The sequence below is a fragment of the Crocodylus porosus genome, unplaced genomic scaffold (assembly GCF_001723895.1).
Source record: "Crocodylus porosus isolate Cpor-Errol unplaced genomic scaffold, CroPor_comp1, whole genome shotgun sequence".
Classification (NCBI taxonomy): domain Eukaryota; kingdom Metazoa; phylum Chordata; order Crocodylia; family Crocodylidae; genus Crocodylus; species Crocodylus porosus.
The window spans coordinates 24,665,825-24,684,362 of NW_017728931.1; the positions used below are offsets into that span (position 1 = coordinate 24,665,825).

The 18,538-nt window shown below is 41.8% G+C and overlaps 1 protein-coding gene across 1 annotated transcript; it reads right to left on the minus strand.

Annotated features, from left to right (window-relative positions):
- Window positions 1–5,275: 5,275 nt before the first annotated feature.
- LDHB (lactate dehydrogenase B) lies at window positions 5,276–18,160 on the minus strand. The gene is made up of 8 exons (XM_019544410.1): window positions 18,056–18,160; window positions 14,860–14,991; window positions 10,501–10,618; window positions 9,607–9,780; window positions 7,876–8,049; window positions 7,564–7,681; window positions 6,924–7,047; window positions 5,276–5,465 (listed from the first exon to the last, which is right to left on the minus strand). The coding sequence occupies exons 2-8, from the start codon at window positions 14,983–14,985 to the stop codon at window positions 5,298–5,300; spliced, it is 1,002 nt and encodes a 333-aa protein (XP_019399955.1). The 5' UTR covers window positions 14,986–14,991; window positions 18,056–18,160; the 3' UTR covers window positions 5,276–5,297.
- Window positions 18,161–18,538: the final 378 nt, after the last annotated feature.

The following is an 18,538-nucleotide window of genomic DNA, read 5'->3' on the forward strand; positions in this document are numbered from 1 at the left end:
ACCTAAACCTGTTCAGCCTTCACAAGAGAAGGCTGAGGGGGGACCTGGTGACTGTCTATAAACTCACTAGGGGGGACCAGAAGGGTTTAGGGCATGACAAGGAACAATGGACACAAATTATTAGAGAGTAGATTTAAATTAGACATCCACAAGAACTACTTCACAGTTAGGGCGGCTGGGAGCTGGAACCAACTTCCTAGGGAAATGCTGGCTCCTACCCTGGGGATCTTTAAAAAGAGGATTGATGACTACCTGGCTGGACTCATTTGAGTCCAGTCTTTTCTCCCGCCCAGGCGTGGGGTCAGACTTGAAGATCTACAAGGAACCTTCCGACCCTACTTCTATGATTCTATGATTCTTTGACTTACCAGCTTGGAGTGGCTGCAGCTCCCTGCTGCAGCCACCAGGGTCTGTCTGAATCATCAAAGCTCTCCGAATCTTTGCCAAGGATTCGGAGAGCTTTGAATCAATTTGGACGTTTAAATTAGTCCTGATTTGATTTGGATTTGGAGATTCTGCCACCGAATCAGGCCAAATCTCCTCCGAATTGAATCATCTTCCGAAGCTTCACACAGCCCTATAAAATATTTAAAAACATTAAAGTGCACATGTAGACATGGCCACAGAAAGCTACCAAGTTTACATATATTCAATATGCTGAATGAAGAAGTTGCTTTTATGTTTTCTGAATGTGGAGCCCTGTCTTTTCTCCATTGCACTAAAACGTGTGATAGCCAAATACAAATTAACAGGTTTAAAAAAAAGAACAAAGCAATGAAGGCCCTATTGAATGTCTTTTAAAGCTGAACTAGACAAAGGAAAAAATAATATATTAGAAGAAACAATCTAGCATTGGTAGCAGGGGATGGTCTTGAGGACCGTTTTTTCCGATAGTGATTTCCATGCAAACTGCCTTCCTTCTGGGTGCAGATTGCCCCCAACTCCCACTGATAGCAACCACTCCTAGGCACAGGTACAATGATTCCATGATGAAGTATCATCTCAGGAAGTTTATAGCTTGCATTTGAAAAAAGGAACCAAGATCATGGGAAAATGAGAGTACATTTCACAAAAAAGCAGCAACATTTTTGCTATGTTCATGCAATGCAACCTTTATCTAAAGCTACTTCATGGGAATCTCTCCCCAAAGTCCTCATAAACTAATGTTATATTTTACCCCCCCTGAGCAGTTAGTTTTATGTCTGATTGGCTATATGTTGTTTCATTGAACTATTGAACCAATTAGAAGGCAGGGTAGATTTGCACCTTATAAACTAACCAGAGAGAGTGAGTGAGTGAGTGAGTGAGTGAGTGTGTGTGTGTACGTACACACACATCTGATGATTCAGTAGTATACACCTGAGAAAGTAAGATTCAGCCCAGGAAAGCTCTTGCTATATATAAGCACAAGCTTCCTCAGGTGTGTGCTAATGAACCAATTACTTCCTTTTTTATACTGAATTTCAAGGTTGTCAGCAGAGTAATGAGGCCATCAAAATTGTGGAATACGGTTTTGTTTTGTTTTTAGAGGGCAAAGATGAGTTTAATGCTAATGAAAAGCATTTTTGCACAATGAAGTTGTCTCTCTAGCCACTAAAAACAGCACTACCTGTAATTGCCCTAGCTTCCCCAACTACTCCACTAATATGATTCAGCCCTGACTGCAGAGATGAGAAGTTAGTTTATTCCCCACACACTACTCTGCCTTTAATCACTCAACTGGTATCATCAACAATGATGCCCCTTGGGGCCAATTTTAATAATAGCTTTTGTGTTGTTTCCTTTGTTCACATGTCCTTTGTTCACATGCCAAAGGCCATGAAATTATTTTATGTGGCCAGATAACTACTTTTGGCCTAAGTGGAGGTGGATTCACACTGTTGACCTAGAGAGCAATGAGCATATTGTCTTATGTGTTCTATGTTCCTAGGACCTAGGACAATTGACTTAGGGCCAAGTATTTAAATGTACTGAAGCATCTAACTCTCACTGAAATCAGGAGAATGAGATATCTACATTCATTTGAAAATCTAAGTACAACAGAAAACAATACAAATGACAGCATAGCAGGGAAGGTGCAGTGCATAATTAGCTAGTAGTAAACACCTGAGAAAGTAAGATTCAGCTCATAGTTAGCTAGTCAAATTTGCACAGAATAAGATTGCTAATAATATCTACAAAGAGCAGATAACTCAAGCCATCCTACATTCCAGCTGACTGCTTTTTAGACATTGGAAACCACCAACATATCCCAAAACGTGATAAAAGCAGCTCCCCATAGCCCTATTTCTCACTATTATATAGGCCATTGCAAAGAATAAATTCTTGTTGCTTGAACTGGCTGGGGTATTCAAAGCTGAAATGGGATGACAAAGGGAGGCAAAAATAATCCATCAAAGCAAAAGTCTTCCATTTAGACACTCTGCTGTTGTGCTTTTTGAAAGCAGCCTCCACAATTCTTTTTTCAACCTTGCTTTTTTTTCTCATTTGCAAATGAGTTTGGCTCTTATCCAAGTGATGAGATCTGGGTGCTTAAAAAAAAGTTCTAAATAGATGCAAATTTGTGCTCCTTAACAAAAAAAAAAAAAAAAAACGAACATCAGGGTCTGAATTCAAAACTACCAAAATGGCCTATTATTATGCTAAGATGCCAGACCAAACCCCAAACCTGAACACTGAACTCCATTTGAAAGCCTGCTTGGGATCTGAATTCTGCCCCTCAAACTCAGTAGGATCCCTGTTCTTTCCATAGTTGCTCCCTCTGTAAAACCGCCTGCCTGAAGGAGCACATAATGGATTTTAATTACTACTGTACACCAAGCCCACTGCAGAAAACCTCAGCCTTTAAAGCACAGTGAAACACTCAGTGCTCACAAAGTACTATCACAGTTGAAGCAAGACAGGAAACAGTAACACGAGCATTAATTTTTGTGGCAGCCATGCGTAAATGAGCAGAGATTATACAGAAATCAAAATCCCCTTAAACTTTAGCTCTGAACTTTGTGCTTTGGGCCTTTCTCAAGCCAAGTTACATAGCACTAGAAAGTCTGACATTTGTGTCTGGGCAGAAGATGATTTTCTGCAGTGTTCTTTGCAACCAACCCCGCTTCCTTCCTATCACATCTACTCAAAGAACCTTGCCTGCCTATGTCCTTAGACCAGCACAGCTGCAACCAAAAACCCAATCCATATATGACATTTTGGAGTGGGCCACCTGCTCTGAGGGAGAGAGGCAGTGTTTTCCCATGAATTGTCAGGTAGCAACAACCACTAGAAACACAACCCTAAGAGCTTGATGAGCCAGTAGCCTGCTACAGTTTAACAAAGCCACACACTCCGCTTTGCAAAGCACATGTGCATGTACAGAATAAATTCTTCTGTTTCAATTGTCTGAGGTGTACAGAAGCAAATGCTAGCAAACTAAATTTGCTTTTGCTTTATGGATAAGCTCACATGATTTTTAGTTGTTTATTTTTATGAGCAATGGTAGAAAGGGCAGGTTGTTTGAAAGATACATTCTAGCTGAATTTATTTCTCATCATATAGAAAAAAATAATTATGAGCCATTTTCCTTAATTACAGAACAGGGGCTAGTTTGCACCTTTATGGTTTCTGAAAAGTAGAGCTGAACCTCTCGCAGGTCTAAACCTACAAGACACATTGAAGCATGATCAAGTGTCCAAAACATTCACAAAATACTGATCTGGAAAAGATGTTTTGTTTTATTCAGTCCCTACTGTGGGAAAGGAGAAAATAGCACAAGCAAAACCAAGGCACCAAACAGCCCTGTGCTAATGACTCACATTCTCCGAGGTAGTTTTTCAAGAGATTGTCCTCTGGGAGGTGTTGTTTCCCACTGTCCATTCACAGGCCAAAGTACCCGAGTTGTTATTTCTATTGAGTAGTCCTCTAAATCAGGGGTTTTCAATCTTTTTTTAACAAGAGTACCTCTTCCGACTCACTTTCAGCTCCTGTACCTCTCTACATATACATATATATTTGGGGGGTGAATGGTGGGGGAGAATTCACATGTGGTGGCTGCTACTGCTACCAGCTATTGGCAGAGCAGCGACCAAATCAGGAGCAAGCTGGGGTGGGGTCAGGGAGGCACTGTGATGTGCTGTGGGGCCAGCAGCGCCCAGTGCACCCAGCAAATATACTGAGGGAGACACTGTCACTGTGCCTCAGACCATACTCCATCCCTGCCTGCCCACGTATACCTTCGAAGACCTAAGTACCCCTGGGGGCATAGGCAACACATAGGGAAGGCATGGGGTGGGAGGTTACATACCTCCCGAGATAGGCCTTTACCACCCCCTGCCCCAAGCCAGCAATGGCCAGGACCCTGGGTTGCCCCCTCCTCCCCCGAGTCAGCAATCAGCCGCTGGTGCCCCCACAAGATCAGGACGCATCAGTTGCCCATGCCTGGATGATACACATACCCCTGGTTGGCAGTCCCTGCTTTACAACGTATGAATATTGTTTTTTAAAGGGTTTTTCACAGAGGATAAAACACTATGTTCTAGTTTTAGGTGCTCTCAAAAGATAGAGATCACTAAAAAGCTCACAAAAATAGAACTAGGATTTAAGGGGGGAAAAAAAAAAAAAAAAAGCAAGATTAGTAATCAGAATTACGTGATTTTACTTTAAGATTTACCATTAAAAAGCCAGCAATCCCTAGCTTTCTAATTAGAAACAAGTTTTTTTTTTTTTTTTTTTTATAACCAAGTGGTCTGCAAGATCTTAACATTTTGGCTAAAAAATAAGCTGAGCTCAGTGTCCCTTTTGGGAACTGATCTCGACTTCAAAAAGAAAACTAAAATGAGGTCTAGATTTTTCTATTCAAGTGACAGATAGAGAAGTTCCCTTGTTAAAAAGGATGTGGGGGAATGACTTCCCCTTATTCAGTGCTTGGATGGAAGACCCTGGATAACTGTGCATGTTAACCAAATTTTTCTGTATTAATGGAATGGAATCTCTTAGTACTAGATAAGAAAATAGTTTCTACAAAGTATCTAAAAAAATATTATGTGTACTACATGATAAATAAACACTGGAGACTGTAGACAGATGGAAAGGGGGGAGGAAGAACTCTTAAGGCAAGTGAAGCACACCTGAAATTTTATTTGTTCATAAGTTCTGAGCATTACAAATAAGCATAGGGTTAGTTGCTGTGGACAAAAGCTCATTTCATTTTAGGTAGAGCAATAAAACATTAGCCACAGAGATGGATAACTAGAGGGCCCAAATGCTCACACAAAATACACTTTTTCTATTGCTGGAAGTTAGCATTCAGGTTACAGATCTTTGAGATCTTTCTGGATGCTCCACAGCGTATCTGCACTGCGCCTCAGTTGAGCCACCTCATCATCCTTCAGCTTTTGGTTGATCACACTTGCGAGTCCAGAGGCACTTAACACACAAGGGAGGCTCAAGAAGACTTCATTCTCAATGCCGTACATGCCCTGCCACAAACAAATAGGAAAGAGATGAAACTGGAAGAAGCATGAGATTGTTTCTTTATGCTAGTGGTTCCCAACTTTTTAGACACAAGGCACACCTCAGAATATGCCAGCTCTTAGTTTTCACTTGTTTAAAGAACAATTGTTCTGTTGCAAAACTCCTTCTGACCTGTTGTGATCTTTGCTACTTATGACAGTATAAATTCCTCTTTGAAATCTCTGGGCACATTCAGATGAACAGGTGAACATGTACTCTGCAGCACCTCAAATGCTTTTGGAGGCACTGCAAAATGCACATGGTACACATGAAAAGGAAAACCCTGGTATTGAAAAAAAAAAACACCCCCCCCCCAGCTTTAAAATAATATAAATAAAAAAATGGTAGTGCATGTGCCACCCGAAACTAGAACCTGGCTAGCCAGAGCTTTACTCTGGATGCTGGGCAGGCTCCACACACCCAGATCGTCACTGCTGCATCGCTGGAAGGCTGCTAGGACTAGCAGCCTCCCCTACTGCACTGGGGGCAGTTTGTCACGTGCCAGAGCATGTGTGCAGTGGTGTTCCCAGGAGACAAGTAGCAGCAGCATAAGTATGTGATGCTGCTATTTGTCCCCAGAGAAATGCATGTGCATGCTCACTGGGATGCACCCCCTGGGTTTATTCTGTGAATTATGTTTTTACACCTAACCATGCTAACTGCATGGCACCCTGTAGAACCCTTGAAAGGATCTTGTAATCACTCTGCTTGAGAATCACTGCTTAATACAGTTGTGAACCCAATATAAAAAACTCACAGACTTTAGAGCTGATACCAGTGTGACTGAAAGTAACAACTGCCTTTAAGGCTGCAGCAAGCACTTATAGTAACATAGTTGGCATTCCCCAAGACTAGCTTTGAAAATCTCAACCATTTTATATGTGCATGGCAAGTGGCTTACAAAAGCCTCAGATTCAAGGTTTTGGTACACTGTAGTGACAGAGTGGCCTAGAAATGTGTACAGCCATCCCAGGAGGGCCAGGCCAGTGACCAGAGATGCTGATTGTGCTCCTCTCCCTAACAAGTCAGTAAGAAATGATCTTATGGGTCAGAGGTGGAAGTTCAAGTTCTCTGCCCTTTACTGTCACAAACAAGGAAGACTCGTGCAATGGATGTTGTGGACGTTGTGTTCAGCAGCACCCTACCAAAGGGGAATTTAACACCAAATGGAACGCCACATTGGGTACACGAAAAATACTCGCTTCACAATTCCTTTGGGGGAGGCAAGATAATTCAACTTCTGGATTTCTATGAGCCACGTACAATGTTCCTGCATCCATGTACAATGTTCCTGCTGGCGTTTAAGTTTAGAGTAGCATCATTTTACAAGGTTTCCTCAAATATTTGGCAGATCCAGCAGACTTGCATACATAAACCTGCCACAATAAATAAATTGGGGCAGCTGACTAAGTATTATCCCTTACCTTTACCATTGTTGACACTGGATGAACCCTGCACAAGTTTTTCATCATGGTTTCAAGTAGATCAGCAACACTAAGGCCAATGGCCCAGTTAGTGTATCCTTTAAGTTTGATCACTTCATAGGCACTAAGAGAAAGTTGCAGAACACACAATTAGGTGGTTTCAAGATGTATTCCAAATAAAAGGCAGCTGCAAGGCAACATAACCTTAAGTGATACAGAGAGGGAGTAATGACTTCCTTTCTAAAGTTGAGAAATGACAGAGCCAGGAACAGAACATGATTCATAACTTCAATTCCCGCATTCTGTTCATAGGTTCATGCTGCCCACCTCCAGTAATTCCCCATCAATGGGAACCGTCCGTGTATGGACAACTCATGGAGACAAGCATGTGCTGACTGTGGCTCTGTAAATGGAGTGTGCCTACTTACCACTTCACATTGAGGCTGCATGCTAAACAAATACATATGCTAGTACTGCTTTGCATTTAGCTCAGTCCTAATTTTACAAATAAAAATCATAAATGAATGTGTATTCAAGATATAGCACAAATTAAGGGAAGAAAGAGAGGGAGAGTATGCCTGAGGATGCACATGCTGTTAAAAGTGGGTAACATTCCACCTCTCTCCTCAATTCACTATACCTTTCAACCACCTGCTTGTGGACTTCTTTCCAGTTCTCACTATCACGGTCAGTACCCATAACAGGATTCAACTCCTGGAGGGAAACCCCCGCCACATTAACTCCGCTCCAAACAGCCACTGTAATATATTGAGAAAGAGGACAAAAATTTCAGTGACCATTATGCTTCCTCCATTATTATAGTGAAGGCTTTAACTATAAAACCTGCATTATTTTAAAAAGGAGGACGGGTAGCCAAATCCTTTAGCCGTCTTGAAAATGTCAACTACAGACTTTCACAAATCAGGGGACATGTTTCAGAAGTGTTCCTTACCACTAGAATCTCCATGTTCTCCCAAGATCCAGCCATGGCAGCTGCTGGGGTGGATGCCAAGCTTTTCGGATATCAGGTAGCGAAATCTGGCTGAATCCAAATTGCAACCACTTCCAATCACACGGTGCTTGGGCAGTCCACTTAGCTTCCATGTGACATATGTCAATATATCCACTAAGAATGACAACAAAAGCAGTGACCAAAACTGATTTCTTCCACAAAATGCACGCATATCATACAGCAGCTTTAGTACATGTGGCAGGGTAGACACTTATAAGCTAAAGGAGCTGAAGGTGCAGATGGAGTCACTGGAATCAGATCCTAAACAAAGTAGAGGACAGGAGTGCTCATCTAACTTGTAGAATTTTTGGAATACCTGCCTTCAGGAAGATGCCCATGTGTGGTTAACTTTTTCTTGAGACTATCACTTAAAATGTGACTGAATTAAAATGGACAGAGATTTGGGCATTAGAAAAATGTGTGGCTGAATAAGTCTTGCACAGACATCAAAACTTCTTGTTGGAATAGTCCTGCTTAAATGTACCTCCTTATCATGGCATACAATAACTTATGTGCTTTGACACGATGAAAGGTTGGCAATATTAATGAAAAAAACTACCTACAGGCCCAAGCGACTGCAAGTCAAAAGGTCGACTATTTTTTTCCAGTACAAACTACCCAATTTGTTAATTCAGCTCCTGAAAGCTGGGGATGCATTAGTGATGGCTTATGTTCTGATCAGCCAGGGCTTCCCAGAAGCCCCAAGACCAGTGGATTCCTGCTAGAACCAAAGAGTCTACACAGATTCACACATTAACCTATGTGAGCCATGCACCCCGACTCTTTCCACAGAAAAGTAGGAACTATAAATAAGGAGAAAACATTCTCTCAGTTCTTGCTTTTGTAAACATTAACATTTGAATGCAACACCACTGGGAGTGTCTACATGTTCATTAATGTGCATTGAATCTAGTACCTCCACTGAACTACTAGGGAAAAAAAAAAAAAAAAAAATGCACAGGCAGCCTATTTTCATGTGCATTTGCTAAAGAGGACTTTGTGATGCTTTAATGCACATTACTGTGCATGTGCAGATATGTCCACTGATATGAGATCTAATTTGATACAAGAATTTGATGCATTGTTCTATATTAAACGACTTGGGTTTCACCCAGTGAGCCAGCAACAACAACGCTTATGAGTAAACAAATCTCATTACTGAAATATTTTTCTGAAAATAAATCTCAAAAGGTAAAATTTATGTCAGCATTGTTTTTATTAGCAATTGTACTGTACATTCTTAAACTGGCTTCCTCACTCCGATTAATAGACATATCTTTGTACCTGTATACTTAATGGCTCATGTGCTACAAACAAAGACAATCACTAGAATGCATTGTTTAGTTTTTCACACCCATGGGGTTCTAAGCCAGACTGGTTGAACCAGTAGCTGTTTTTAAAGCCAACATATACGTAGCTCCAAACCATGTTAGGCAGGGTTCTTAACCACAGGTCAGAGTCCTTAGTGACACTAAACTAGAGTAAATTTAAATCACACTTTATTTCACCACTAGTTTAGTTAGAACCACCATAGTACTCTAAACACATGACTGTTTATATTCTTCCAGTTCAGGTAGTTAGACTGAACTTCTTTTAAGGAAGCTTCATCAAATAAAAGTCCAGTTCTCAAGAAGCAAAAAATGCTTACTTTTTAAAAATAAGCCTTTTTACCTGGGTTGGAAACCACAAGAATGGTGCAATCTGGACTGTACTTCATGATCTGAGGAATAATAAATTTGAAGACATTCACGTTCCTCTGGACTAAGTTAAGGCGACTCTCCCCTTCTTGCTGACGAACTCCAGCAGTCACCACCACAATCTTGGAATTAGCTGTGACAGCATAATCTAACAAAATAAATAAAGAATAAAAAGAGTGTGTGTGTGGGGGGAAGATACATATTTGAAACAGAACACAGATGAATAAACTTAATGTCAACAGCAAAATGTAAATAGACTGTTCCATTAGCTCTACAGGTACATAAAAACTGAAGTCAAAAAGGGAACATGTTCAATAGCAATAGGGGCATCTGACAAAGTAGACTGTCGCTTAAGGAAGTTTGTACCTTGCTGACTGATTTAGTCTCTAAGGTGGCATCTTGCCCTGCCTGACAGTTTCTCAGGAAATGGCGTTTACTGGTAAGAACAGAAGTGAATTCAGGATGTTGTTCTTAACACTGCCAATGACTCAATCTGTAATGTTAGCCGAGTGACTTAGCTCTGCATCTGAGCTTCCTTGTGTACAAAACAGGAATAACACTCTTTATCTCAAAGTGAATCCTGAAGTTTCATTATTCTCAAAGAAGTCACCTACCAACTAAGGGTAATTAAAACCATGAGAGCCGTGAGATTAAGATCTTTTAACATCCAAAACAGTTCCCAGTCTAGACAAACTTTGATGGTTCATCTAACGATGTTACCAATTCACTCCCTCAATTCCTAACTTCACCCTTAAATTTTAAAGCATCAAGCCCTGATTTGGTGTCACAGTGGGAGGCCCTACATAGATTTCAACAACAAAGTATATTCACAGCATAGTTGTATTTGAGAAAGAAGATCTGAATTTACCTTTGTCTGCCACAATCTTATGAGTCTGAAGAAACAAACTCCCATGTTGAAGATCCATCATTTCACCCTTTAGCTTATCTTCCAAAACATCAATTAAAGCAAGCTCATCACAAAGACTCTAATGACAAAAAAAAACTGAAGTTATACAGGGAACCACTACTCATTATCAAGTTTAAGTATCCCACCCACTTACACAATATATCAAATGTCACACAGTAGGAAAATCCTTTTTTTTGAATTTCTAAAGTAAAAATAGGGATATGATACTGTCCAAAAGTTGACCATGGAAATACATGTTAGAACCAAAATACAATGACACATACCAACAGTAAAAGTTTGCTATTCATTCCACATGTTCCATTCCTTACTCGGTCCATGCTATCTTGTTTACCATAAAAACAATTCTCTATGTAGTTAATTAACTCAAAACAAACTCGCATCTCTTTTCTAGTCACAATAGTTACATTTCCTCAACATCCAGGCAAGAAAGTTCATTCCTTTCATGTATTTGCTCCAGATCTACAATGTAACATTGGCTTGCAAACAGCCATTTCAAATTAACTTTTAAATCAAAAGACTTACTAAAGTTTGAAGCAGTTGAGTTTTCACTAAATAGTCTAATTAGAGAGTAAAAAAAATAGTGGGTCTATTTCCCAATTTTTCCCCCACCAGAAATATTCAAACACAAAGACAGACCGTTAAACTGAATTCAATTACTTGTTGCCTGCACATGAAAAGGTAGGAGATAAACACAATATTTTCCTACTCATCAAATGTCCCAAGATTACTTAAGGGGACAGAGGAACACTTTCCATTCCTTCTCTAAAGTATGACATTTAAGTCTTGAATCTGCTTATCTAAGAGATAGCATTTGCATAGCTTGCCATCAATGTATGTCAACAAATCATAGGAACACAAGCCGGCACTTTTTTTTTTTAAATAGTATTTTTTTTTTTTTAAATAACCTTCTAAATATTTAAATCTCTTTTGAGGATTGGCATCTATGCTACTAAATGCCTTTTGAAAGTTGTAACCTTGCACAAGCATTGTTCTTTGTTTACTCAGCTATAAAACTAGCAGTACTTCCCTGTGTCACAAGTAGGCATTGTTAGCATATGTAAAGTTCTTTGAGAATGGAAAGTGTTTAAACATATATAATGCATGAAGGTCTCAGGGCCCTGCTGTTGCATCCCTTATTCATCTAATCAGATCAGTGAAATCAGGAGCCAAATACTCATTAAAGTCAGAGAATATTTATTTGGACCAGGGCCAATAACTTGGAGGGATTTATACTGAAAGATATTTGCCCAGAGAAATATCTGGTTCCCTGGCAACAGTCACATGAATAAAGTTCCACAGGATGAGGCTCACACAGAGCTTAAAATGTGCACATAGCTACTAAAACTAGCTCATTTTAAAGCTGTGACAAAAAGTACTTACCACTTCTACACTGGTACAAAAATCTCAATGATTTCTTTTTAATAAATGGAAAGGGAAATTAAAACCATCCCATCAAAATATTTTGTTCCCACATGATCCTTTACCTTTAAAATTAAACTGAACTTTAGTAATGCCACAGCTTGTGGCAAATTTGATAGTTAAAATGTGAATTGCAAGTGCATTTGATTTTAATAGATCTTTGGAAATCTGAGTAAGCGCAAGTTTCATTCTAAAGTCTAACTGAAACGCCAGCCAGCATTTTGTTGGGTCAAAATCTAAGAGTCTGTAGAGCAAGGCATAATTATCATGATGACTAAACACCCAAAAATACTTTAGTACAAATACATGTTAAATTGCAGCCAGCAGACTTAAAGCAAAAATATGAAGTCTGAGATGAGATGTTAGAGGTAATCCATCTCAATGAAGCAATGATATTTGTGCAATTGACAAAATAAAAGCCCCATGAAAGAAAATATTAAGGGCCAATTTCTACCACAGGTTATAGAGGTGAATATTAGGAGGTGGCCTTTTTAAACTATACCATCAGCAAAAGGTAAAGTGGGCTGGCTACAGAGAAGCTTGTATCAGAAATTAAGGTAAGATTTGTAATCATCAGGAATACAGTTTTGGAATGGTCTCTCAAGCAAAGTGGAAGGGGCTAAGAACCTGAATCACTTCAAGACTGAACTGGATGGGTCTGTGGAAGGAAGGCATGGTTTGATAGGATGGGAAATACTGGCTCTACAACCAATGTTGGCAAATCATGGTATTTTTGGTCCCCAGCTTGGGACATAATGCTAGAAGCGTGCAAGGCAAATGCTAATCTAAAGCTTCACAGGTTACCAAGGAGTAATTTTCCCCTCGTGAATTCTATTGTTTTATTTCCCACCCCTCCTACCTTTCTCCAAGGCATCGGGATGATGTCCATATCTAAGGATGGAGGTTTTTGACTGAGGTACACTAATGCTCCTGCTGGTATTTTGAAAAGGATCCTGGCTATCGGGCCTTGCTGTGCTGCTGAAAGTCATTCCAATCACTGAAAATTAAGTCAGGAAGACATTTTTCCCTAGGTCAGACTGCAAGAGGTTTTGCTTTCCTTCATCAATGCAGTGCCAGGGTAAAGATGGTGGCCTCAACTTTGTAGCATGTTTTCAGATGTTCTTGGTATTTTAGGGCTAGTGCTTTGTAGTTGTACATGAATTTGAGGGATTCCTCATAAGAATTACCTACAAATGTGGGGAACTGAATTCAATGACCCCTTGCTAGTCCTATGTTTGTAACACCCATTGATTTTAACTGGACGCATGTGCCTGAAGTTCTGAAGGCAAATATCCTTCAAAAATTTTTATGATTTTAAGTCCCTATTTAATAATGGTTTAACAGTCACATCAAATAGATTCCTACTGTATCAATTTTACAGGTATCATTATGAACTGTTTATTATCTAAAGATATTTCTTTTACATGTAAAAAAGTTTATTTTCTGTTTTATAACTTCTCCATGCAAGTTCTAGGGTTTCCCTTGCAGAGTCCACCAAGGTTATTCCTTGCAGAAGGCAAAGATTTTTGTGAGCGATATTTTAGTGGCCCAACTGTCATAGTTGGAAGGGACATAGACAATTTTGGGTACCACAATACCCTTCCTCACGTCTTTGGGAGAGAAACAGACACAGGAGAGCTCTTTGACGAAGACTGAAGAGATTCACAAATATCAGAGAAGGAAAGTTTTTTGGGTTTTTTTTTTTGTTTTGGGGGTTTTTTTAAACTACACACATGAGAATGTATAATTTTAAGACAAATGGAACAGAAAGAATACACTTCTTTAAAAGGCCACCTGAGTAGTGTCACTTTAAGCAGAGGTTTAGGACAAAAGTCACTGCACTTACTACTAAATCTGCAAGCTGTTCTATATAGGGGATTGTCTATAGGTTTCATTTGGACCAGGTTTTAAAGGGATTTAGATGCATAAGGGTGAAGGTAAGGGCCTAGTGTTACTTTAATTGAAATCAGTAGGAGTTGGATATCTGTGTGTTTAAGTCCTACTAAATACCTGTCTGTATCTTTAAGAGTCTGAATGCCTTTAGAGATCTAACCTGCACCTCTAATTGATTTTTTTTTAAATAATGAACTTTTGCTCGTTTTACTAAAACTAGTCAATCTTAAGGTTCTCAGATTGCTTGAAACTAGTCCTTTAACAGGCAGAAACTTGAGGCTTCAAAAATACCTGGTTAAGCAAAGGCAACATAAAACCAGGTTCATGAAATGGTCTGGCTCCGAATTTTTAGTTTCTTCAACACTTGCACGCAAGGCTTTGACAGATACGAGTGCTATACAACCAGGTAATATAAGCTCATGTTAACACCTACTTAAATCAAAAGGGAGTCTTTTCACCAATTTCAGGGGGCTGCAGATCAGGCCTCACATGAATTAAGAAAGTAGTAAATAAGACTATACATCATTTTGTTTTCTACTCTGCATTTCACAGTGATCTCTGACCTGTCTTGTATACCCAGTATGACAGCCCATCAGTGAAGTTAATTCTGAACTTATTCCCAAAGGAACAGCCTGATGAAAGAATCAGTAGCAGAAGATTCAGGCAAGGACTACAGCCCCTATTGTTCACAAGTCCTTAATTACCTGCCTGAACAGTGGAGTCAAGTATTCACCTCCGGATAAAGACAAGTAAACTTTTTATTGAACGGGCCATTGTAGGAGCCAGAGGAGAGAAACTGGAAATAAGTTCAGCAAGATTAGTCTCTTATGAAACAGAGGGGTCACCTAGCCAAGCTGAAGGAATATAATTGATTAATGTAATTAATTTAATAGTCACCTCATTTTCAAACAAAGGCAACCCAACTTTTCAATACATTAAGACTGCTATTTTTTTTTTTTTTAGCACTGCATCATTTTCACGCTGTACCTTTCCAAGAATGCTGATAGCACAAGCCATACCAACTTGGCCAACCCCAACAACAGTGACCTTATTGTTAGGGATGGTGCTTTCCGATGCTATGTGTGTGATTAGTTTCTCCTTTAGAGTAGCCATTGTATTCTGCAAGAAAAAGAAACACGATTAAACTGAATCACATTTCTCTCAATGTTAAAAAGTAGCCTTCAAGATTTAAGCGTCATACACAGATATGAATCTCCAAGTTACTGAATACAGCAGTGCCTGCAGCACTGCACATATGTTGGAACTAACTCTGTTGTTGGTGTTGCCTACTTCTACCTGAACAGATACAGCTTACCCACCAAATCCCTTCAAATCAAGTTTAAAAATCTCAATTGGCCAGAATGTTTTCACTCTCTGCAGTCACTGTTGTATTTGAGCTGTTGAACTGTGACAGGGTAGAGGTTACTTTTGAGGTGTGTTGAGGATATTTATTATTGTAAATTCTTTCAAACCACCCAGATGGAAAGCATGAAAAACATGATAATTTAGTTAAGTTGTTATGGTGAATCTCCATGCCCCTCTTTGCCCTACATAAATAGTGCAAGTCAGCACCATAATGAGTATTATAAACAATATGCATCTAATAATCTGTACTGTAATTGAGCTAATTTTGGCAGTTACTTTTACTTCGTTTCAGATATTCCACCCTGATGGTACTCCATCGTACCACTGAGCCCATTTCCCCACCGAGTTCTTTCTTTCAAAACAGTAAAACATTCAAAGTTATGTTGCATCAACCTCTCACTTAACTTTAGGCACACCATATATTCAATTGAGCTGCATGTAGACGGCCATTTGCAAACACTGCCCTGATTCTCCAAGATATATTAGGTGAGATTAACTCCCTTCAGAGGGGATTTAACAGAGAGACAGAGCACCTGGATAATGATCTCTGTGTATTAATATGTAACAGCCCACAGGAGCAAGTCAGATTTCAACTGCACAAAGTTTCAGGAACCTCAAACTAAATGCCACCTTCAAACACATGTGCTGCAGCAGCACATACATCTCATGAATCACAGGCACAGCAAGGACAGAATACTAATCCACCTACATCAGGAACTGCCACTTCATTTTTCTGTCTACAGATTTTGCAGAGTGCACTGGTCAAGAAAGAATTTCCTAATGCATACTGGGCTATCAGGTGGGGCAAAAAAGCAAGAGAGGATTTTTCTTCCAGAAATGACATGGCCACATCCCATTTCATTTGTTGAATAAATTTGAAAGATGCACATGACAACTTATAAACTGGCACAAGGGAGCCAAATTAAAGTTACATGGGCAAGCTTAATTCTGGAATTAACTAATCTTAATAGGAATTGGGGGGGGGAAGGAGAACAGAAATATATGTTCCTTGGTTTTCATATAGGCTCTTGAAAGCAGGCTCCACATTTCTCCTGCATGAATGGAAACTACGGAGTGTTTTCTACATACATTAAGGAGATAGCTGAGAAAGTGGCAACAGGGCAGACCATGAAGCTACTGCTACTGTAGAGAACGGACAAGTCTATTTGTTATGTAATAGGGAACAGTAGGCTAGTCTCACTAAGACAACTATAAGCCTTCCTTAGTTGGGGAAGCCACTAAAAGTATTACAGTGACCAACATGAGAAAACAGGGATGGGCGCAACGGTCAAAGGTTAGCAACAGGGGATCAAAGTAGGGTCACAAAGCAAAACACACTAGCCAGTACCCGCTCCTCCTCCGAAACCAAGAAGTTTGTGGACACGAGCCAGCAAAACTCTGCAGGGGAGACTTGAGTGGAGAAGGGACTAGAAAACAACTTTACAGGGAGGGACAGAAAAACAACCTCACAATTGCTTGGGTTCCTGCTGGCCAGGACCTCCTTCCTGGTCTGACAGATGGCAAGCTTGGCCACAGCCATGAGGCAGTTGACCAGAAGATGCCAGAACTTTAGCTGCCCTCAGATGGGGAGCGCATAAGCTAAGAGGCGTGGGGAGAAGTGCAGCCAGAACCTCAGGAAGGGATTGAGGATGCAGCTCAGTCACTGCGCTGGTATACCCAGGCCTCATGGCAAGGGCACAGGATGCACCTGCTCCTCCACCGGGCAGGGGGCTTACTCATGCCTATGCCCAGAAGCCCGGGTTTACACATTGGACGTCCCCCCACAGACTGTAAAGCCTTACCTGTGGTTCCTAAAACTGGGCTTTCTGCCTTAGCCCTGCAGCAGCGCCAACTCTGCTAGGCAGGAGATGGGCGTGACAGCCTCCTACTGCCAAAAAGAAATGCCCACTGCGCATGCACAGCACCACCCCATCACCGAGAGTCACATGCTGGCTGCAACAATGCCTGTGGCCACAGGTCCTCCTGGCCTGTCCCTGTGCAAAGTGCTTGCTGCCAGGGAGGGTTACTGGGGTTGGGGGGAAGGGTGACCTTCAAGCCAGGTCTTCTTGTTGGAGACCAGGTGCAAAGGGGGAATGGGAGGAGAGGGTGAGAAACTGAGCTAGGAGGGACCTGCAGGGGTCATAGAGAGCAACTTTTCTCAACTTGCATGGGTCATGACCCAAAAGTGGGCTGCAACAATATATGAGTAGATTGCGAACAAGCTTTAAAGATGGTTTTCTCCTTTAAAGGAGAATCTATGACTTTTCCCACTACCTCCCTGCAAGAGGCTGCTTGGGGCCCCCCTTGCCCCACACACTGTGGGACAGTGGGTTGGGAGTGAGGAGCACTGGGTGGGCACTGGCCATCCATGTTTACAATATGGGCCCTGCTCCAAAAAAGGGTGAGAACCACTGATCTAGTGCAAGCACCATCTAAGCTCTGCAATGAGACTGCGGCCAGCCCCAAGACAACACAGGCCTCACACAAGCGTTGTTCAGGGAGGGGGACTAGAAAGTTCATCCCCTGAGGTGTAGCCTTACTTCTCTATTAAAATACAACCCTCCCACTGCATCCTCCACCATCCCCGGGGGCGGGCTGCTTCCCCCGCTTCCCCGCTGCTGAGAGAAAGAGACTTCCCTTCCCCACCCCGCCAAATGCTGGCGCATCAGCCCCCGTCCCCGGTGGGGAGATGCTTCCCCGCCGCCCATCCCCAGGGCAGCAATGCAGGAGGCAGAGGCGATCCGGCACGGCCCGCAGGAGGTGCGGCGGGGAAGGCCCAGGAGCCCGGCACCCCGAGCCGCTGCGGCGGGCTACGAACCTGCGGGCGGACGCCGAGGCGCAGGCGGGAGCGGGCTAGGCAGCAGCGAGGAGCTGGCGGCGAGTCGGCAACGTCCGGAGCTTGGGGCGCGAGGGAAGATGCGGAGCCCGCAGAGGAAGGGGCGGGACCTGCCGGGCTCGCCTTCCTTCGCGCCTCGCACCGCTGTGATTGGAAGACCGCGCGCCGCCGCCCCCGCCTCCCTCAATCGCTATCAAGGACAAAGGCTCGAGGGTGCCGCCCCGCTGTCCCTTCCCCCAAATTTTCCAGCCGCGCTTTGAGGTCATTTGCAGGATGGGCGATGGGGCCGCCGCTCCCGGCCTTGCGGTGCCTGCCTGTGCTAGACGGTCTCAGCTAGAAACCGGGCACCCGCTCCCTCAGCAGGAATGATTTTTGAGTAAACTTTCTAGCAATTAAGTCACCTACAGAAAGAAAACGGCCCCATGACTTTCCCTTCCCAGCTCAGACAGGCCTCTCCTTCCTCTT

Coding starts and splice junctions, on each gene's coding strand:
- LDHB (XM_019544410.1), bottom strand. CDS start 14,985: ATGGCTACTCTAAAGGAGAAACTAATCACACACATAGCATCGGAAAGC. Junction 10,619..14,859: donor CTATCAGCATTCTTGGAAAG/GTACAGCGTGAA, acceptor TTTTGTCATTAG/AGTCTTTGTGATGAGCTTGC. Junction 7,048..7,563: donor CACAAGCAGGTGGTTGAAAG/GTATAGTGAATT, acceptor ACTTTCTCTTAG/TGCCTATGAAGTGATCAAAC.